At 47.6% G+C, this 22,266-nt stretch overlaps 1 protein-coding gene across 6 annotated transcripts in view; it reads left to right on the forward strand.

The window, feature by feature from the left end:
- LOC127466537 (PH and SEC7 domain-containing protein 3-like) overlaps nucleotides 1–22,266 on the forward strand; it is a 116,883-nt gene that overhangs the window by 27,155 nt on the left and 67,462 nt on the right. For 3 of the 6 annotated variants that reach the window (XM_051777412.1, XM_051777413.1, XM_051777414.1), the window contains 4 exons: nucleotides 1,990–3,058; nucleotides 4,462–4,842; nucleotides 17,496–17,702; nucleotides 17,808–17,888. In XM_051777412.1, the coding sequence (XP_051633372.1) occupies nucleotides 1,990–3,058; nucleotides 4,462–4,842; nucleotides 17,496–17,702; nucleotides 17,808–17,888 (1,738 nt within the window). Of the gene's footprint in view, nucleotides 1–1,989; nucleotides 3,059–4,461; nucleotides 4,843–6,148; nucleotides 6,216–7,728; nucleotides 8,079–10,880; nucleotides 11,009–17,495; nucleotides 17,703–17,807; nucleotides 17,889–22,266 lie in introns of those variants that run through there. The other 3 variants (XM_051777418.1, XM_051777416.1, XM_051777415.1) reach the window with 3 other exon arrangements.

The following is a 22,266-nucleotide window of genomic DNA, read 5'->3' on the forward strand; positions in this document are numbered from 1 at the left end:
TCTCTCCTAAAAAATCCCATCTCTAGACATCAGACACATCTCTAGTGCTGAGAGAGCATCAAGCACTAAGGTTGCTGCGTTAGAGCAGTCCAGGGTTGTGAGATGGGGAAGCAGGGCCTTTTGCTGGCTTGGGGTTGGCCTGATGCAGGTGTAGGAATGTTGCAACCACGAAGCATTAATCTCCTATGTGAGTCCTGGTGGAAGTGTCCCCCAGTGGCAACCTAGTGTCTGTGCCATGAAAAGTGTGGGCTTGGAATGCACCAAGCACTGCGTGGCTGAGTTGTGTGCAAGGGGAGCTGTTTGTCTGGTGCTTTGGGCAGTTGGAAAAAGTTCCCTGGGTGCACCCACATCTGCGTGTTGGAAACCCTGCCATCAAGGCAGTCTGGTGATGCAATTGTGGGCATCCTTGCTCCTTACAGCTCCCTGGGACCTTGCAGGAGAGAAGAGGTCCCTGCTTTGTCTGGTCATTTGTCCTCAACAACCACCAAGTGATCTGGGTGAAACCTGACCCACTGACTTTTTATTATATAGTTATTAAATCAAAGACATGGAGATGAGATCTGGAGAACCTACTGGGGAAGAGATTTGGCTTGGCACAGTCCAAGTCTGTCACTTTGATCCTGCACCACGCACAGTGTGTGGTAATTACCCTGTGGCTAGATATACTGGATAGTGAGCTGGCAGGTGTGAGCTTCTGCTTGTCTTTACAAACCACTGGCACATAGGTAGCCACATTAATGCAGTGCTGAGCTTGCATTAAATTATCCTCTCTTTCACCTTGAACTCAGCCTATCATTAACCACAGCTACATGGCTTTTGCCTCAGCCTGTGGCCAGCCTGCCTGGAGTGGAGATGGTGATCAGTTTGCAGTACAGTACCTAGAGATGCAACTTGAGTGGAAGCAAAGCATCCAAATGCATGTTGGTGTCTGGTTTCAGAGCTGTCACCCTGACGTTTTTCAGAGTAGGTGTTTGGGTCTGGCCACCGTGCTGTTTGATTTAAAGCACTTTTATACTCCAGGCCAGTTTTTTTTCCCAGATGGATGCAACAAATGCAGCAGTTTCTGGTTGGATTGTTTTTGTTGGTTTGTTTTGTTTTGCTTTTTTTTCCAAGAGCTCAGTTTCTCCTTGGGCCATGACATAAGGTGGCCAAGTATCCGTCATTGTGCGATCCCTGAGGTCCTTCTGAGGACAGATGGTTCTCTGTTACCCACAACAATGGGAGCCACTGGGTGCTTGGCACTTTGAAAATGGGACCATCCATTTTTGCTCCTGCTTTGTTTACATCAGCTGGAAAAGCAGCATGAGGAAGGGAGGGGTGGTAAGCTTTCTGTGCAGCAGCGTATTTGCTGCAACAGCAAATGGGAACTGCTTGGTGTGCATCCACCACTGCAAAATGACCTTCAGCTACCTGAGTTGTTAAAGGAAGTGCTGGCATAAAGTTGAATTGCTCATTAATTGCGTTGTAATTTAGCTAATTGGTTTTATCAAGGCTGTGGAACATGCGGAGTGTGGCTGATTATCTTCCCAGTGTTTCACCTTTAAAAGTGAAAATGACCTAAAATCTTCTTTTTTAAGTAAAACCATCACGTGTGGTGCATTCTTTGGATGGATGTCAGACCTCTGAATATCTGCTTTCTTCAGCCTGTGCGCCTGGCCTGTGGCCTCAGACCGTTCCTGGGCCACAGGGACCCTTTCTGAAGTGTAGCAGACATTTCTAGCATTCCTTCCTCTGTAGTGCACACTCCCAAAGTAGGGCTGCCCAAAAACTCCTATGTAAAAAGACCAGCTCTGGATAACTGCAGTTGTGAGAGTGTTCAGAACTGAATTAAACTGAACGGTATTTTCCCTGCTGGGCAGAGCGTAGTTACTCAATTTTAGGAGAGGCCTCGGAAGGGAGGTCAGGCTTTTTTTACTTTGTGCATGTGGAAGATAAATCCAGGGTCTCTCTCTTTTTTTTTTTTTTTTTTTTTTTTCCCTCTCTTTGCAGGTAGTGGCCGTGGAAGCAGCACTTTGCTTCCTCATACCATCATCAATGAATTTCCAGAGTACGGCACCGTGGAGCCAAGCAGACACGAGCCGACAGCTTCACCGGCACGCCACGCAGAGCCTGTGACACGCCGGCCAGAAAGACGGGACAGTCACCACCACGTCAGGCCCATTCCTCAGTGTGCAGCTCCTGCAGATAATTCGAGACCTGATGCTGGGGCAGCTCAGCTGCACGCCCCAGAAGAAGGTGTGCAACCTGCGGGTAACCTGCCAGAGATTATGAAAATCTCTCGACGGTTAGAAGCAGCAAAGGTGCAAGAGAGAGCAAATACTTCTCTTGATTCAGAGACGCAAATGGAAAAAAAGAGTGTTACTGGCAGCCAAAATGTGCAGGCAGCCAGAGAACCAGTTCCAGGAGGCCAAGAAAAACTCTCAGACGTGCCTCTTCCTTCTGAACGAACAGCTGAGGAAAAAAAGCATTTGGTCGTGGAGGAAGGTCTGGCTGCAATATGGACTGGAGAAAAGCAGTCCGAGTCCTTGCAAGCCATTAGTAATAAGGCTGACGAGGTCCATGCAGTCCAGGAACAAAGCTGTCACAGACCATCTGTGACTAACCGGGAAGCAGCCAGGAGAGTGGAGGGGTGGGCATGTCCTGAGGAGTTTTCGGGGTACAGTCAAGGTAAAATGCAAATGGGTCCTGAGAGGAGGCTCGCTAAAGAGGCAGCTGTGAGTAAACATGTAGAATTTCAAGGGGTGGAGATTTTATGGCTGCAGAAAGCTGAGGAGCAGAGAAGAAAGAAGCACTCACTGGTGGACTCCTCGTCTGTGGAGAGAAAGGCATTCCCCAAAACATCCAGCCACCCTGCATCACCAATGGTCTCTCCAGGCCTGCTCTCCTCTCCAGACAGCGCGTGGAGTGAGGTCTGTGAGGACCCAAGGCTGGGACCCGCTGCATCTGGAGCCACTCCTCTAGCACCACCCAATGAAAGTGAGAAGGATGAAGTTTCCATGAAGGACAGGAAGAACCGTGTGGAGGAGGAGGCGTCTGTGCTAGTGAGAGGCCAGGGCAGGTGAGACCGTGCTTGGAAGGGTGCAGGGGTCGGGTGGTATTAGCTCTTTAGGAGCTAATGAGAAACAACAAATGTTTGTCTGCTGCCTTCAGTGTGGTGTCTGTGGTAGTGATTCCTGTCTGGTGCATGAAGTTTGGACTGAATCCCCTACACACCACCTTGCTGAAGTTTGAAGTCCATCTCAGGTTTTGAAACATAAACACTTCTTGCTATTTGCACAGTGATGTCTGTGTGAGGAGGCATCTGTAGCAGGTGTAGTTGGGATCCAGACATGACATGTAATTAAATAAGGCAGCATGCAGGCCTGCCCATATGCGCCTGGCCAGATTTTCTGATTTCAGGCAGAGTTTGAGCAAGAACAGTGTGAGCACTTCAGAGAGGTTAGATAATAAAGACATTTTATCCAGGGCCTTGTAGATTATAAGAGAGTAAATGCTGTGATGTGCTTTCTCTATCTATCTATCTATCTATCTATCTATCTATCTATCTATCTATCTATCTATCTATCTATGTTAATAGAATTTTTGCTATACATACTGCAAGAAGTGTGCTCTGCTTTTTATGAGAGCATCCTGATTTGCTTGCTTTCTTTCCTGATGCATATCTTTGACAAAGTTGGTGTGCTCTGAGCAAACTGGGCCCGCTCTGACCTGTTGAGCTGTTTGCTGATGAGACAACAGGATCTCAGCAAGGGAGGCTCTCCTGACTCTGCACCATGGGATGTGTGGAGTTTTGCTTTGGCTAGCACACGGGATTACTCAGGCTGGCAGCCCTAACCTCTGGCATGTGCTGTGAGGAGCCCCACTGTATTTGGTGTGGCAGAGAAGAAAACTCTTCTGCAGGGAGGTGCTGCACCTTCCCCTGTAAATCAGCAAGCAGGCTGAGTCTTCTCCCTTCAAATCTGGTTCTCCTGGCTCCATGTGTTTAATTGCACTTGCTTCCCTTTCCATTTTGAAGTGATTTCCTTCAGCTTTTTGCTGAAGACCCCAGTCCTAGGAGCTAGTAAACTATCCTTCGGGGCAGAGGCTCTGTCTGAGTACACATCTCCAAGATGTGCAGCCTCTGGCCTGGCACTGGTGTTAGGACATACCTTATGTGTATGTGAGTGCATTTTCTCCTTTGCACATAAGCAGCTGATTTCTCTGTTAGACAACATTAGCTTGTCCCCCAGCCCCCTCTTTTACCCAGAAGATTGTTTCTTTTTATGTCCCCAGAGAGGGAGGTGGTGCCAATCATAAACAGAGGTGGTGCAAGGAGAAGCTAGCATTTTACCTGCAGTGCCCTCTCCCGCACAAAGCCGCGCTGACCTTTCTGTTCACAAAGGCGGAAAGTGCGAGAAGGTTCAACCAGAAGCCCAAACCTTGCCCCCAAGCTGAAACATGCTGTTTCTGGTTAATTTTCAGGATGACGGAGGAGGGCGAAGCAGCCGCAGGAGGATATGAAGATTTCCTTGGGCAGAGGCACTCCGACGTCTCCACTGATCTGTACAGCTCACAGTTCGAAAACATCCTAGACAACGCATCTTTATACTACAGCGCAGAGTCACTGGAGACCTTGTACTCGGAGCCCGACAGCTACTTCAGCTTTGAGATGCCACTCACTCCCATGATCCAGCAGCGCATGAAGGAGGGTGGACAGTTTTTAGATCGGACATCAGCCTTGGGGCAGCCAGATGTCCCTGACAGGGAGGTGAAGGGATGTGGTGAAGGCATCGCCAATGGCTTAAAGGATACAAGCAAAACACTCTTCAAAGGAGATGTCACAGAAGTCCCTCATCTGGAAAGGTAAAAGCAGTGGGTGAGCTTTTTGTGTGCCTGCTGATTTTTCCCCAGTCTCTGTTTACTTCAGTGTACTGTTGCAGAGTGTAGTTTTTTCTCTTTCAATACTGCAAATTTTCTACAGAGAATGATTTCCAGTGTGACAGAGTGCGCTGCAGGAGAGAAGTGAGCCATCCAAACCTGCCATTCATTAGAAAAGTGGAAATTCATTATATGAAGGTTTATTGGTGATACTTGTGTTGATAAAAGTCTGGCTGGTATTGTCAAATCTCTGGATCCTGTCTCTGGAGGAGTTAGTTACTGGTTACAGATGAACCTTTTTCAGCTCCAATTCCTACCTGAATTGGAGCATGGATGAGTTGTCCAAATGCAGTTTGTGATTTGGATGTTAAAGGTGTGGCTCTGGGCATAGCTTTTCCTATCTTGAGGTTGGTGGGAGTTTTGAGCATTATTTCAGCTGGGATGAGGTTTTGCTCCCACCACATTCACAGGACTAGAGATTGTTAGGTGTGGCTGTGATTTGTGCAGTAGTTACTTATTGAGAGAGGAGGCAGTGTTGCAAAAATGTTAATAATTTCCGTTTAGGTAAAGGGAGAGATAAGAAAACCTATTAAAAGAAAGAGTCACGTGAGAAGCAAAAAGTAGGCTGAAAATACTGTACAATTGTACAAACTCACTCTAAGCCAAGTTTCCTCATGTGCTGTCAGAGAGGGTGGGGAGAGCGAAAGGCAGCCACAGACAAAGTGGGAGGCTGTGTCAAAAGCAATAATCTGCAGAGTGGTGAGGGTGCCACTCATCTGCAAAGGGATGAGGGACCTTGTGAGTAACAAAAATGCCTCTGGTCTCCATCTTCCAGGGACGGGATGTTATCTAAGAGTCCTTAGACTACTCCCTTAGATGAAACTAATTTGAGCTTTCCTGGGAGTCAGCAGTGGTAGATCTTTTATCTGTTTTATTACTTTTGTGCTAGCATGAAAGAAGTCCTTTGAGCAGAAGTAGTTTTGTTAACTTTATGGATGAAAGATTTGCTCTTAAATCAAAGGCAGAAGGACTTCGAAGTTTAAAATATTTTTGCATCAATCCTACAGTAAAAAAGGTGCTTAAATCTTGTACATGCATGGTGACAATAGGCAATAAGTGACTGCTAACCTGCAATAACCTCTATGAAGCCAGAAACTGAGATGAGTCTTGGCACTTGCAGCTCCTTACTTATACCAAAACCAGAGACATAAAATTGGGCAGCGGAGGACAAGTAGTGCATACAGACCCTGATTCTGTTACCCCATTGTTGCAGCATCTAACATCTAGAAGATATTTTCAAGTAAGACCCTCATTGGCTCATCAAGACAAAAGTTACCACAAAGACAAGGTGTACTTAGGTGAGTCTCATTAGGTGCCTGGCTAATGTTGATTTCACTAGGAATTAATTTTAGTTTAAATTTGCAGCCATACTGATAAACCAACAGAGGGTTTTGAAATTCTTCTTTTTTTTTTTTTTTTTCCTCCCCTTAACAAATAAAAAAATCCAAAAAACAAAAAAACCCCAAAACCAAAGAAGTGTCCCCAGCAGCGGGTTTGTTAGGAAGCTGCACTGGTGTGGTCTGCAGGCTCTGTTAGGGACAAGGCTCGAGGGCTCACTTAAGGTAGGTGCCAATAGAGAAAGCAGCAGTATGGCCAGCCATGGATATGGCCAACAGAGTAATCCTCCCAGCAATAACCTGATAGCCAACACGACCCCTCCCTGCCCGGTATTCCGAGTATCATGTTGCGTCGCACCAGATGTGCATGTTGTGTTGTGCAGGTGACTGACAGGCCGCGTGTGCTGTTTTGTTGGAACCAGCGAGGAATCACGGCGTTGCAGTTCGTGAGTGAGAAGCGCTGCGTGCATGCCGGGGGGTGGCGCGGGGTTTATTCGCTGAGGCGTCAAGACGGTGTGTCCTGGCGATGCTCAGGCGAGCCAGAAACAGCCCCTGCGAGCCGTGTCTGCTCGGGGAGTTTGCGGGCGCGGTTGTGTTGCCTGAAGCGATCCGAGGCTCGTTTAAGTCCACGTGTGTGATACGTGTATGGCAGGCTCTGCGGCACCTCTGCCTCCCGCCGAAGTTCTCCTTTCCGGCGGTGCCGTGAGCCTAAGGCTGTGCCTCGGGGCTGCAGTTCCTCACGCGTAGCGCCCGCCTGGCGCTGCAGAGCAACGGGGGGCACCCACCGCAGTGGTCCAGCCCTCTCGGAGGAGGAGGAGGAGGAGAAGGAGGAGGCAGGGGAGGCAAGCCCTCCGCCCCGCCGTGCCTGACCTGCGCTCCCTGCGCGCTGCCCGGCCGAGGGCTCCCCCCAAGGGCTCCCCCCGAGCGCTCCCCGGTTCCCCCCGCTCTCAGCCCCGGCTCCGGAGGGCGGTGCCGGCAGGAGAGCGGCGGGAGGAGCCCCTCCCATAGGGGTGGGGGCAGCTGTGGGGTCTCAGCATGTGGATACTGGCAAGTGCAAAGCGAAGGGGGGGGGGGGAATTGTGTTGGGATGCGTGGAAAGGGGTGGAGGGGTTTCGGAGCAAAGCAAGGCAACGTGGCAGTGCGGGACGGCAGGGAGCATGAGCCCCATCTTTTTTCCAGAAACGGCGCTGCCAACCCGAGCGAGCAAAAACCGAAACCAAAACGTCAGCAGTGCCCTGTGCCGTGGTGTTTCGGTGACATGAAAAGTGTGTGGGGAGGGAGCTTCCCAGTGCCGGTTTATGGGGGAACAGCGTGAAACACGTGCAGCTCTTTCCCGGCCCAGTGCAGAAGGGGACGGCGGATGTGAGAGCAAAGAGCTGGTGCTTTTACACCTGGAAAACTGAAAGCCGTGTGCCCTTTAGGAGAGCCTGGTCTCCCCGTGGCCATGTCCTCCTCATAGCAGGTAGCTGAGCACCACGGACCCTCTTGCACCTGTCCGGAGGGATCCGGTGCGGAGCTGACAGGCGGACCCTGGGCGGAGTGAGGTTTTGATGCGTTAAGGGCAAGGAAACCTGGTCCTGTAATGAATAAGCGGGAGGGTAACATCCTTCTCGGCTCTTAGGAAATCGCAGGCTTTGGGAGGGGTCAGCTCTGGTATGTGAAGGCCGGTCACATGCCTTCAGAACTGAAAAAAAAAAAAAAAAAGAAGGAGGAAAAAAAGATATTAGACGCTTGCGGGCTGCAAGTTCCTATGGCTCCTGGGTGTCTGGAGGTTTCATCCCTGCTGTCCTTCTCCCTGTCAGCTGCTGGCCGTGGTTAAACGCAGTAAGTCCTGGCGAGAGCTGTACGACGACCTGCCGGCTCTGGCATGCACTCGCTGTGCTTCCTTAGGGCAAGGGGATGTCAGCTGGCCCCCACGTCTTCCTGGATGGCAAGCTGGCTTGCTTTTGCAATTAGTTCTTTCCTAGCACAGCTTAGGTGCCCTTTCTGCCTGGTCAGTGGAGGAGGGATGGCTGGGGAGAAGGATGTGCAGCTTGCCTTCCTTTGGGAGTAGTCCCAGCTCTTTGTGTCTTTGGGAGGGGCTTAATCTCTTTCCTAGGTAGGCAGTGATCATTCCTCTGGGGGAAAAGCCCCAAATCTCTGCAGTTTGAAGTAGTCTTAAATTTCCACAGGAGGAGGTGGGAGGACTGGGGGAGGAGGGGTAGTGTGTGAGGTTTCAGAGCTAAGGGTCAGCCTTCCTGTGTGTCAGGGCACCACGGGATCCTCGTGAAGTGTGCTGACCCACAGGTTGCCAGTGTAATGAAGCTTTGTAGTGGCAATAAAGACATTGCATTTGGGCTGTGCCTGGTGCCCTTGACTCTGTGTTGTCCTTGCAGAGGCATGCAGTCCCCACTGTTGCACCCATGCCCTAGGTGCTGCACGCCTCCCTTCTCGAGCTGGAGGGCTGTGTTAAGACAGAGCAAGGCTCAGCCATCCTGTATGGGAGCTTGTTCTTATTCTCGGAGGCAGTAGAGAAAACTGTTTGTAAGGTGCTACACAGACACTGAGCCCGAGTTTGCATTGCCTGGACAAGGTGTAACCATTTACACCAAGTCAGAGTGGGATGAAAGGGATGTATTTCCGAAGTGGTAAGATATACCAGAGAGAAAAGTGAGTTATCTTTTCTATGTATAGAGAGAGCATCAGTGTGACTAGAAGTGAAGTATGAAATTCCCTCTATGATGATCTCCATCCTTATACTTTCAGACTTTAAAGACAGAATTTCTTCTAGTTGTTCCTTTTACTTCACTCTTTAGAGCAGGCTCTCCTGTTATATGATCGAGTCAGAATAAGAAATTAAAAGTAAAAAAAAAAGAACACCAAACCAAAAAATTTTAAGGCGTTTCTTTTCCTGAGTTGGGAAGGTGTGGTCTCTTTTGGTAGGACGTTGCCCAAGATTTTTCTGAATCCAGAGAGAAAATAAAAAAAATCTGTATTGCAGCTCCTAATCCTCAAAAATGCTAAATGTTTTCCACCTGCCATCATCTTCAAAGAACTGCTGGTGCTCAGCAAATTCTGCAAGTCCTGTTATTTTTTTTCCCCTAGATTTGCAAACACAAATTTAGTCACATATATATTCAAGAGGGGAAGAAAACAAACTCCCTAAAGCAATCTGGTGATTCTCAGAATAAAAGCACAAGAACACAGACTGCAATTCCCGAGGGTGCCAGGTTACTTTTAATTGTTGGGGCCTCTTATAGGAGTTCCTGTGATGGTTTTATTTCTTCTGCATATAGATAATTTCCAGCAGTTTCTTAATTGGCACTCTGCCCATTCCTTCTTTGAGACAATAAACTTTGTTGACAAATAAACCCAGTTTTGATTCCTTTCTCCAGGTTGATTCTCTTAAGTTTCCTCCCAGTTTATCAGTATCCTGCATGCCATTTATAATTCTGATTTTTGGTTTGTACACTGGTATTTTTGTCCAAGGTAGCTTGTATTTGATTTTTCAGTGTAGATGTGAGACTCGATACGTAGATATCCAACATGTAATCTTCATACATTCATTTTGTTGGTCTGTTCAACAGCAGTCTGGTAGAGCTTTTTTCCCCTTTGAAGATTCACCTTGTGACCTGGTTGAATTTTTTTACTCCGTATGAAATCTGCCGAGATCCCTGTGTGCCTGAGCGGATGGTTTTCAGACGTGCCTCAGCTCATGACAAACTTTGAGACCTAGGAGACATAGGACTTTCAGAAGGTGGTATTTCACATTTACTGCCAGCCATATGCCCAGGATGTAGAAATTTATTCAGAGGAATGCCATTGGTTGTTGTCCTAGAAGACCGAATGCATCAGATTCATCTGCAGCTAGTGAGCAAGCAGACAAGTGCTGGAGCCCATTTGCTGGCACATCTGTCAGTTCCTGAGCCACTACTAAGCACCATGTGCTGGCATGGATATGTTGGATCCAGGTACAGATGAACTGGCACAGTCCACAGGGGCAAATTTCTGACACCACTGGCTTTTTGACAGCTGAGGATTTGCCCCACTATTACACAGCACAGTAACTTCAAAAATGTTAAGCCACACTGTTCACTTTGCTACTCCCTGCAGGAAGGTGGCATCACTTTATCAAGGTTCTGGAGAGACAATGTACAGAGTTTGCCTTTGCTCTGTCTGGTGAGATGCTTGCAATGCCAGTGTAGTGAGAGTTTGTAAAGCTGCTTCCAGTTCCTAAATAAACTGTTGTTTTAGAGAAAAAAAGGGCTGCTGACTTTTTGCCTCTTCAGTTCCCAGCCTCCTCTGAAAATAAAACAAACAAAACAAAAATCCAGGAGCTGACAGAGACAGAAAAGAGAAAGAAAAAAAAAAGTGAAGCAGCTGATCAGTTCTCTACACAAAGCGCTTCAGTATAGAGCTGTCAGCAGCTCAGCTTCTAAGCTGGCATCTGTTGGCATATCTCCATTAAAGTCAAAGCCATTTAGGTCAGGAAGCCTTGATTCACCAAAACCGAGGCGTCTCTGCCAGCTCCGAGCCGGTCCCGAAGCGCAACGGTGTCTCATCCATTAGCCACGACTGGCTGCTAGTCAAGCCCCCCCTCCATGTTATTGCTGGTTAAGTCTCTTCTTCCTCCGTCTGTCTGTTGGGATAGAGAGAGACAGAGCCTGGCAGCTGGCAGGGAGGCGTACAGGCATGTATAGCTTCGGATGTGATGCTGGAGCAGCGGTGGAGAAGAACAGGGCACACAGCGTGCAGACTCCTTGCTAGCACAGCTGGTGAGCTGTGGGTTGTTTGGGGTTGTTTTTTCTTTACTGGGGAACTCTTGTCTTTTGTTGTTATTCACTACTCTTTTTGAGGACAGGTGGTTCATTGTGCTGCGTGTTTTCAGTGTAAAGCTCCTGTGTGATACTAGTGCCAGTGCTGAAGTGCTCCCTCTGCACATCTTTACACCAGAAGGTGTACACACCTGTATTTTTATGCATCTGTTTGGCTCCTAGCTGGGGAGGACCAGCTGCCCCATTAATATGCACTCCCTGGGCCAGTCTCCAAACAGCTAAACTGAGCCCAATGAGGAGGGAAATACTCTGTGGCTTCCCAGTTTTGCTCCTGTCCTGTAAGACTCTGCAGGAGCCTCGTGGGGAAAGGTCATGCTGGTGCTGAGCACAGGGATGGCTCTTGACACCTGGAGCTGGTGGGCTCGGAGGGGAGAGCCTGAGGGTTACTGATACACTGAGACTGAGTGTTTTCTGAGCAAGCTCGTGGGTTTGCAGTGCATTTTTTGGATCTCTTTTTTGTTTATATTTGGGGGCACATGGGTCAGATCCTGATCATGGGACCATCCTGCTGCATTCAGGAGACCAGTCTACGTGTCTCTGTATCTGTCAGAAACATCCATTGCAGGGGGAGCCCTTGGATACCCTCTGTGGCAAGAGTCAGGTTTTCACTTTCTAGACATGGTGGCATTAATGGGGTGAGAGTCCCTTTATGACCGCTAACCCTTGCCACAGCGATGTAAGGAGCCTGAGGTCAAAAGGGAATCAAACCTAAAGTATTTTTAGCAAGACATTTGTACCTCAGGCAACGGGCCAGCGTGTGTGTGTAATAAAGGACACACTGTCTCTCGGAAGGACTGCAATCCTGTCCCTGCATATGGCAGGACTTCTTGTCCTCATGCTGTGATCCTGTAATGACGACGACTGCGTTTGGTGTATGCAAGCCTACGAGAGATGGCATTTTCTGAGTGCTCTAGCTCTTACCTCCCTTTTTTGTGATCGGCTGGAATTCTTTTAATCAAAGAAAAAGGCATATGATTACAGGAAGCAAGAGGTTATTTTTAAGCAGCAGTGTGTGCATTTCAGCCCCTGAAATTTACTTTGCATATGTATTTTATTGATAACCGTTAGGAGATTACAGGGCTTGTTACTTTTAACTTTGCTCCTCTCTGTGTGATGTGACAAGGCTGAGGTACTTTATAAAGGATGCTTGGTGGTTGCTCTGGCTTGTGGAAGCAGTCCTCTCTTCGTGTGTCCTGGCTGATGCTGTGCTTGTGAGACCCCCACTGAACTGAGTTGCAGCAAAGTGCAGCTGTGTCAATCCTCAAAGAGGGATCTACTTCAAAGCGTGGCTTTGAAGAGAATCCATACGTAGGACTTCAAAGCTGATTAAACCATTTGGAGTAAAATAGCACACTGAGTCATCTGCTAGGAAAAGGCATTATTTGTATTTTTATTATTTTTCTCCCCTTCCTACAGCTGTTTCTTGAAAGAGCCCTGGAGCTGAAGGTAACTGGCAAGGTAGATCGTTGCTCGAAGTACTTTTGTGCTCACTCTGTCCTGACCCCAAAGAAGCTGGTTTGGAGCTGCAGTAAAGCTGCAGCAGAGCCGTTCCCAGCCCATTTGTGTGGTCGGGTCATTTGTAGCAGGAACTGACTCATCACATCCCACTGCTGATGGGATTTCTTCGCTTTCTCCAGTGGGGCTACTCCTTTCAGAGCCCGGCTGTTCAAGCACAGCTTTTCAGCTCCCTTGAAACAAAATTCAGCCTGCACTACTGCTTATTTCTTATTGGCTCTGAAATGTGGAAGGTTGTCACTGGCTGAACATCCACATCTGCTTTTTCGATGTCCCTGCCACACTTCGAGGTGAGAGCCACTTCTAGAGGGGCTGGTGAATTAGAAACAGAGCCATAGTTGGTGGTGATGGTTAAGGGGCTGCCTTCCTATTTCAGAACTAGGAGGAGAAGGCTTGAAGCAAAGGAATTTAAAACAACACTGTGCTGCAGAGGGTGATTTATCAGCTCCAGTGTGGCTCCTCAGTGGATGCTGTACCCCTGCCGAAAACATTAGTTCTGACCCTACTTTCAGTGTGCCAGAATGCCTCCCCACCCTTCCTTACTTTTAATCATTGCTGTATTTGCCTGACACAGCCTGCCTTGGAGAGGAGCTGATGTTAAAGGTGTGCACATTTATTTGAGAGAGAAAGTTGGTTTTCCTCCCATTTCCTCCTCCTTTCTTTCCAAAAGGGTTGTGAAAGCCCCAGGCTTGTCTTGTCCAGGCTCCGTGTACAATCCGTGCACCCCGTGTCCTCCCTCCAGAAGTGCATTCCAGATGAATTGGTGTTCCTTGGGGAAGGAACATGTGCACCCAGAGGAGTCCATGTGCCACACAGCATGTGCTGTGCAGCAGTCTGGTGAAAATGGCAGGTGGTGGCACGCTGGGATCACTGATGTGGCTGAGAGGAGGACAGCACTTGGGCTGAGCTGTCACACCCTGCCACTCAGATGTGGCATCACCTCTGAACATCACCTCCTTGTTAGCAGCTGGACCAGTCGGTCCATGGTGGATCCGAGCTCTTGCTCCCATGAAGCAAAATGCTGATGTGCTTTTATTCCTTGAGACAAAACAGAGTTTTTTTTCTCCATGGATTTGCTAAAAAATGAAGAGCGTCTCAAGTTTTTTAAGGCATCTGAAACGTCACATGCTGAGACCGAGGTTTCCACTTGCAGCCTAGTTACTGGCCCTGCTCTGTTTTTTGCTGGAAGTTGCAGCCATTCCTCAACTATACATTACTGTGTAGAGTTTCAGTTTTGGTGAAACCTGGGATGGGAGGCAGGGGGGAGTAAGTGAATCTAGAATATTCTAGAACAGATCAGGTGTGCTAAAGTGCCGTACATGGCAAGATTGAGATACGTTGACACTGGGAGCTAAATCACTGTAGAACTATCAATAATGGCATAAATGAAGAAAACAGTATAAAATGTTTCAGGCTCTGCTTAACTGTTATAGGAAAGCTTTATGGAGCTTACAGTGTGCCCGTGTCTCATCCAGGAGTGTGGAGTGGTGACTGCTGTTGTTAGAAAGCATTGAATTTACCACAGCAGCTGTTTATTGAATTGCTGTGATTTCTGCTGGATATGGTGGTCACATCCTCTGTGCGTTCCCTGCAAACACACAGGTGCTTTGACAGAAGGAGCAAGGATGCATCAAGAGTGTATTGCTGGGGAAGGTCTAAGGACCTGGTTTCTGGCCACAACTGATGTGCTATGAGACCAGAGAGGTATGGGGATTTTTGTAGTCTGCTTTCTGTTTGCTGATAGCAGAGATTAATATAAGTATCCCTGGATAAAAATCAGGAGCCATTGCTGTACAGGCAATTACTAGTAATATCACTACAGTCGCTTTTGGCCTTGAGTCTAGGATTAGGTGGAATGTAATCTGTTACATTTTTCAGGCTGCTTTTGTTGGAGTTTTCTCATTATTATATGATGAAGAGTAAAGCTGCATGAAAAATCTGTGTCCAGTCTTGCTCTGCATCACAAAGCCCTTTCTTGGCTCTGTTTTGATAGTAACGCTGCTGTGGATTCTTTATGTGTAGAAACTGTAGACTGCAGAAGAGAGACCTGTATGTAGGCTTGGTTGCTCCTAGCTCTTGATTAGAGTCCATTATATAAGCACCTTACAGGGGGAGGGAAGTATTGCTGAGTTCAGCAGCTGGGTAAACTGAGGCACAGATGGAAAATGGTGCACCTTGAGAGTCGTGAAAATAAGAAGAGAGGTCAGCCTTTCCCCTGAGTAACACCCTTTGGACCCCACTAAAATGTCTCTTCCTGAAGACAGCCTACATAGTCATGCACAGGGCATCTGCATTTCCTAATCCCTCAGTGGTGTGAGCACTGAGGCTTCTCACCACCTAAAACACTTGAGAACTGAAGTCTCACTTTAATGTTAAGAATCTGTCATTTCCCCTGAACGAGAGGCTTATGTTACAGGCAACATATATGGATGATGTGACAGCCTTTTTGTACTTACTAAGTAATAAGCTAATCAACTGTCAGATTAACTGTTGGAATAACTGAAGGACGCATCCCTTATTCTTTGATACGTGTACGGGCACCACCAGTCGGGATGAAGTTTTAAATAAGGGAGGTTGGAAGATAAGGTTTCTTGTGAAGTCCCGTTGGCTAGTTTTTGGTGAGCAGGGTAAAAAGCGCACTCTCCTCTTTGCTGGGTGTTCCTCCTTCTCTCCCAACCACTGCTCTGAGGGGCAGAACAGAAGCTGGGAGCTGCCCCGTACTGTTTATTTCACTAAGTGCCAGATGCTGGCACTTCCGTTCTTTCTAAACTTGTGGTGGTTTGTGGTAACGTTGACTCTCGTTAGTGCACTGGTTCCTAGCAGGGTGCAGATGTTTCTTGTCAGCTTTGGCCATCTTTCAGGGCTATAAATACTGCCTTTAATAAAGAGCAGTGGTGAAAGAGGGCTGTGATTTATGAGTGAGGCTCTGTGAGTTGGCATGGCTTTTGAAGCGGTATTTGTACGTGAAAGACTCTTGCCGATGGCATTAGCTCACCTGGTTATCCCTTGCTTTTGTCAATTGTTAGAGCTGGGAATTTGGAACCAGTCGTGCCTGATTTCAGTGGACAAGGCCTTGACTGGGGCATGTGTCAGAGGACTCTGGAATTTGCTTTCTTCACAGGTTTGGTGCAGACCAAATTTAGAGAATTTCAGACGTGGGCTGGTGATTTTGGAAAGGGCTGAGGAGGCATTTTCCACAACCACAATGTCGGGAGGGGCTTTTTTTCTTTCTAGGATAGCCGATGGTCAGTGATCTTAATGCTGTTGGAACTGTATTTACAGTATTAATTCCCTGCTCAGAGCACTGAGACTGACCCCCTTTCCTTATAGCACCTTTTTATTTACACTAAAGCAAATGCAAAATTAAATCCCCAGTACTTGCAAAACGAGCTAGATTTCTGTTTTCCTGTGATACTTGATAAAAAAGTTTTACCCACAGTGTGGATGTGTGATATTTATAATGTTGTAGCAGCACTGGAAGGATGGAAACAGATAAAATGTTCCTTTCCGTAGGAGCACTGAATACCTCCTTCTCTTAAACCATGGATGGGAAGAAAGGTAGGACACAGGTCAATGATTAGTGTGGAAGAAGGCATGCAGAATGCCAAATATTTTTATTTTAAACTCACTTTATATGAAAATCTCATCTTTAAAGGGTTAATAAGTGGCTAGCAGATATTTGAGTAAATGGCTATTTAATGGTTACTGGAGCACAGCGATAGTTGTTTTAACCATGGCTTGTTAACTCTGAAGATTACAGTGGTTTATGAAGCCGTGGTATGTTGTTTAAAGTGCTCTGTATTTAAAGTCATCTTTAACTCATTCCACTCATATCTGCCCTGTGCATGACCCCTGCTGATCATTCATTAGCCCTGTGTAAATGGGGGCTTAGTAGAAAGAATTTTCGTGTAGTATTTTTAAAAAATAAAAATGCTGTCAAGTGCACACACACAGTGAGATTTTTGCAAGAATTTTCATGCCAGTGTCAGAGAGAAGTTTTTCCAAAGTTAAAAGCCTGCCTGTATGCATGGATGTGTATGTGGGGGTGTGCTTTTTGGTGTGGAGGGCTCTTACCTCTTTGATGGGAGAAGGAAGGCTCACCAGAGCTTTCCTGCTATAGTAGTGGTGGGAGGAATCTATAAATGCATGATTGATCTAAAGTGCCCTGGGATTACCATGCTGAACATCCTGGCTTTGAGCAGCTGATGAGGGAAATAATTGCCACCACGAGGGAGCAGGAGGAAAGCAGAGAGTTCTCCAGGCACTGGCGTGGATAGCTTGTGTCTCTCATTCCCCACACTGGGTTCCTTCCTCCTAGTCCTGCTTTTTCTAGCAGTGCCTCCCCATGGGATGTCCACTGCTCATGGGCAACACAGAAGCCACTGAGAATTCTGGTGATGTCATTTTAGACTGGGGGAATTGTATTGTTTCCAGGCAACTGGAGAAGAATGAGGAAGGGACTTGTGCTGACTCAGCTCAGAGTATCTGAACACCCTGGCTTAATCAATGTGTTTCTCCTGTAAATTGGCTAATGGCCGATTTTTACAGGGGCCTCTTCAAACCAAACAAGCAGTTGAGTTAAAAAATACTAGTGCAAGAAGCAAATGAAGAACCAGTGTTCTCAGGTGCAGTTGTAGACTGATAATAGCAAACAGCTCTCTCTGAAGTTAGCACAAGTGGTAGACGCTTACCACAGTCAGAAAGCCGGTTCTTGGCTCTCTGTGTTTAACACTCTTAACTTCTGGTGGCTGCTGAATAAATGTCCCTGTTCTACACTGCTCCTTCAATTAAGTGCAATTTGCTACATTGTGTAATCTTGCCTCTGCACTGTTAATTGCCTGCTCTCCTAAGAGGAAACTGGAATGTTATCTTACCTTATTTTTCTGTTTTCCGTGTTCTTTTCATCTCACAGCGATGTTGAGCTGCAGAATGTGGTGTTAGACTCCAGTGCTGCCATGGGGAGCAATGAACTTCAGGAGAAAGATGCCACTGGAGCCCTTGGCCATGATCTCAGCAATGGCAGCAGCAGCAATTTGGAAGCAGCCAGGCGCCTGGCTAAGCGCCTCTACCATCTGGACAGATTTAAACGCTCTGATGTGGCAAAGCATTTGGGTAAAAAGTATGTGCTGATATGAGGCCTTTGGCCACGTTACTCTCTCTGCTGGTTCTAGAAGGGTTTCACTCTCGAATGATAACCTTTATTTATTCCTTTGCTTTTTTGTAGCAATGAATTCAGCAAGCTTGTGGCCGAAGAGTACCTTAAGTTCTTTGACTTCACAGGCATGACGCTGGACTGCTCGCTCAGGTACAAGCCTGTTTGCAGACTTTATGTTCTTGTTTTAGCAGCAGTGCTGCTGACACCGTTGTCCTGATTGGAGTGGTTGTCCTGTGGGGACTTGAGAGAGTGCAGAGAGGGATGTGATGCATTTTTGGGACAGAGCTTTTCTCTTCAGTTTGTCTTGGTGTGCTGCCATACTCGGGTGCTACTGAAGTGGCGTCATTTCCTGGAGAGGGAAATCTTTGGGTGGACCTGCTGAGAGATGGTCCTTGATCAGAGGAGATGGAAAAAAGTGACCAGTCACACAGTAAACAGGGGAGTTCTAGTCTGCCACGTACTGCTGGAGAATTAGGGTGTTGCTCACAGCTGATCTGCACAGACTTTCTGACTGATGCATTTTGGAGTTTGCTCTGCCTGGCTTCAGTGTACTAAATTTAGGCAGGGTTTGATGTGGCTCAGCAACCCCCCTCTCTGTGTCTCCCTGAGGCAGAACAGCAAAAGCTTCCACGTGGAAAATGCTGTTGAGAGTTTGGTAGCTGCCAGCATGAGTGTTTGAAAACCCAGCCCTTCAATTTTCCTTCCTTTTTATGCTGGAATCAAGCCTCAACAATGTTTGTTTTCAGTACTTTTTTTCTCAGGAGGCAAAACATCAATTTTGTGTAGCAGTGGCCTGTTAGCACAGTTGCTGTGTCCCGGTGTTTAAAGGGATTTAAAATGAGTTTAAATAATCTGGCTGAGGTTACTTAAATGGGATATTGCTTTTTTCTATTGATAACAAATCTAGGAGCTGTGCATGCACTTCTCAGTCCCTTTGCAAGTGCATTTCCAGGGGTTACTGGTGCCATGAGAGCGTGGCAGACCCCGTGAGCAAGGAAACCCCAGAGTCCTGCCTACTGAAGGCAGTGGAAATGAAACATGCCTGGATAATCATGAACTGCCTGCTCCCAAGGCAGGCAGAGCAGAGCCAGGCTGGGTGCTTGCTGCTGCAGCACAGGGTGCTTGCTGCTGCAGCAGTGGGAGGTCTGCTGCTCCTTCCAGGTTTTAGCACCCCTGAAGCGTGATGCTAAATATACCCTCCTTTTAAATTGTGAAACCCAACACCTAATTGCTTTGTGGCCCATATTTAGGAGGTTTCTGCTCCCAGTAGGTCTCCTGTTAATATTAATAGTCATGACCTTCTCTAAAATATGCCCAGGCTCGTGTGGGACTTAAACAAGCCAGGGTTTTTCTGAGGTTTCAAGAGTAGCTGCAGCAGTTGCCAGCTACTGTTGCCCTGAGCGTGCAGCAGCAGCCAGGGACAGGGCATCTCCCAAAGCCTGGGGAAATATAGGTGTGCTGCCTTGCACTTTGCAGAGAGTGAAAGGTAACAGCCCTGTTGCTGCTGGCTCGCTGACAAGCTGTGGTTTGCTGAGCATTTTGGAGCCCATGGCAGCCACCCAGACCCATTCCACCCCCAGGCTGTGGGAGGCTGTTGTGCAACCTCAGTGACAAGTCTGAGACTTGGGAAGGGTTGTTCCTTCATTGTCTTGCTCTGCTTCCACACCCTGGACCCACATTGCCCAGGCGTCTCCAGTGTGCGCCTCTGTCATCCTCTGCAGGAGGGGAGGAAGTGGAGTGACTGCTCCAGCCCCTCTCAGAGTTCGTTTTGGAGTCCAACCCTGGACATGAGGAGAGCAGACTTCAGGCTACTCAGGCAACTAGTTAGTAAGGTCCCCTGGGAAAATGCTTTTGCAAGTGCTGGGGTCCATCAGGGCTGGTCGCTTTTTAAGCACCACGTCCTATGGGCACAGGAGCAGGCAAATCCAAAATGTCTGAAGTCAAGCAGATGAAGCAGAAGGTCACCTTGGGTGACCAGGGATCTTCTTCTGGAGCTAAGGCAAAAAAAGAAGGTGTATGCCCAGTGAAAGCAAGGTCAGGTGACATAGGGGGAATACTGAGATGCTGCTCGCCACTGTAGGGAGAAAATTTGTGAGGACAAAGCTCAGTTGGAGTTGAAGGTGGCCAGTCCTGTGGGGGACAATAAAAAGAGTTTTTTTAAATAAACCAGTAGAAAAAGGCAGTGCAGAAATCTCGTCGGCCTGTTACAGGATGAAGATGGTCATCTCAGAAAGAGGGACATAGACAAGGCAGAGATGTTTAATGCTTTCTTTGCCTCTGTCTTCAACACCAGTTATAGGCTCAGTGGGTCACAGTGCTCTGAGCTGGAGGACCATGGCTGTGAGAATGCTAAATTCCCAGTTGACCCTGAAGTTATGTGGGATCTGCTGCTCCAGCTGGATCCCTGTAAGTCTATGGTGCCTGGTGGGATTTATCCAAAAATACTCAAAGAGCTAGCTGATGTCATCATGAGACCTCCCTCGATGATTTTTGAACGGTCTTGGGAATCTGGGGAGATCCCAGTTGACTGTAAGCTGGACAATGTTCAAGAAGGGCAAGAAGGATGACCCTGGAAACCACAGGCCTGTCAGTCTCACTTCAGTGACTGGTAAACCCTTCCTGGGTACTGCAGAAGTTAAGCCTGTCCTAGATGGAACCAGGACATTATCCATTATTCTATGTCATGCCCAGGTCCTACACCTTCCAAATATGTATATATAAACATGAGCACAGGTATCATTACCCTAGTCAATGACTGTCACTCCAAAATGTCTGTTGAGTTCATTTAGTCCATGACTGTGGGTTCTGTCCATCCTAGATATCTTCCAGGGCAGGAGGGCTGCTGACTGTTGTCTGGTTGCAAGCTGCATCAGGAGCTCATGACTGGTGTCATGGACTGGAGGAGTCCATACTCATTATCCATAGTGGTTATGGCATACAGTGGCAGCGTCATTCAGCAACCAGTATCATACAATTCAACATTACAGGCTGTTCTCACCCAAAAGTTAAATCCCCTTGAGGTACACGTGCTTCCCCTTCCCTCTGCCTTACCCAAAAAGTACACTGAAGTCCTTGAGCAGAAACCACCCCAGGTTTGCCTTTGCTTGAGGCAGAACTAATCCAAAGTGTCTTCCCTAACACAGACCTCGTATGCACCACATAAACTTTATCCACTTCTATGCTGCATGGAGGTTTTGATGGGGCAGGACCAGCTTGATTGGCAGGGCCTCTATTATTAACTAACCAGCTGGCCTCTGCCAAATGTAGGTCCCAGTGTTTGAAAGTTCCACCACCCATTGTTTTAAATGTGGTTTTTAACAGTCCATTGTACTGTTCAGTTTTCCCAGAGGCTGGTGTTTGATAGGGAGTATGATATACCTACTCAGTACTGTGCTCTCTGTCTCAGGTGTCTGCGAGGCTGTTTTTGAAATGATGTGTGGAAGGGACTTTCCCTTTGAACATCCAGCCCAGCATGGGAATTTGGGATGTCAGGAGGAGCTGTGCTTCTGTGCCAATCCCTTCTGAAGCAGCTTAAACCCCTTCGTAAGCTGCCAGAATCTGTTTTTCAGTTGGAATGTACTAAGTCTCGGATCCTTTGTATCCCCAACTTCGGAACCCCAGGGGTCATCCTCAGGTCTCCCTGGGTGCTTTTTGCCAGAGACTCCAGGAAGGACCATTCTTCCCAGCTGCAGTGTAGAGCCCATTTTTCACATCTTGTCCTGTCCTGACTCACCCAAGGGCTACTGCAGGAACAATTTGTTCAAAACCGTGTTGTTGTTCAGGACCCCACTTAAAATCATTCTTCTTCAAGGTCTCTTGATAGAGACAATCATGACTGTAATCTGGAATATGCATTCTCAAAAACCCGCAGTGCCTAGGAGAGCTTGTGGTTTCCTTTTTGCTGGTTGGGGGGGACATAGCTGCTATTTGGTTGATCATGTCCATTGGAATCTCACGATGTCCATCTTGCCGTTCTGCTACTAAAAACTGGATTTTCTGGGCCGGTCCCTTGACCTTACTTTGCCTTATGGTATGACTGGCACTGAGGAGAATTTGGATTTTCTTCTCCCTTTTCCCAAAAACGTCCCCTGCTGTGTTGCCCCACATGGTGATGTCAACATGGTGGTGTCCCACCCTTTTCCAGTGCAGTCTGGATCAGTAAATGGCAAACAGTGGGGCTGTGTTTCCACCCCTGGGACAGTTGGTTCCAGGTGTACTGGACACCCCTGCAGGTGAAAGAAAACTGTGACCTGCACTCTGCTGCCAAAGCAATGGAAAAGAAGGCATTGACAATGTCAGTGGTGACATACCACTCTGCTGCCTTGGACTCCAGTTTGTGCTGAAGTTCCAGCATGTCTGGCACAGCAGCACTGGGTGTGGTGTGACTTTGTTCAGGCCATAATAATCTACTGTCTCTGCTCTCCACTGGACTTATGCACTGGCTGTATAGGACTGTTAAAGGGTCAGTGAGTCTTGCTAACCACTCCCTGGCTGTCCACTTTAGGAATTGTCTCATGGATGGGGGTCA

Source organism: Manacus candei, unplaced genomic scaffold (genome assembly GCF_025592945.1).
Source record: "Manacus candei isolate 608988 ecotype Guabito, Panama unplaced genomic scaffold, ASM2559294v1 h1tg000010l, whole genome shotgun sequence".
In the NCBI taxonomy this organism is placed as follows: Eukaryota; Metazoa; Chordata; class Aves; order Passeriformes; family Pipridae; genus Manacus; species Manacus candei.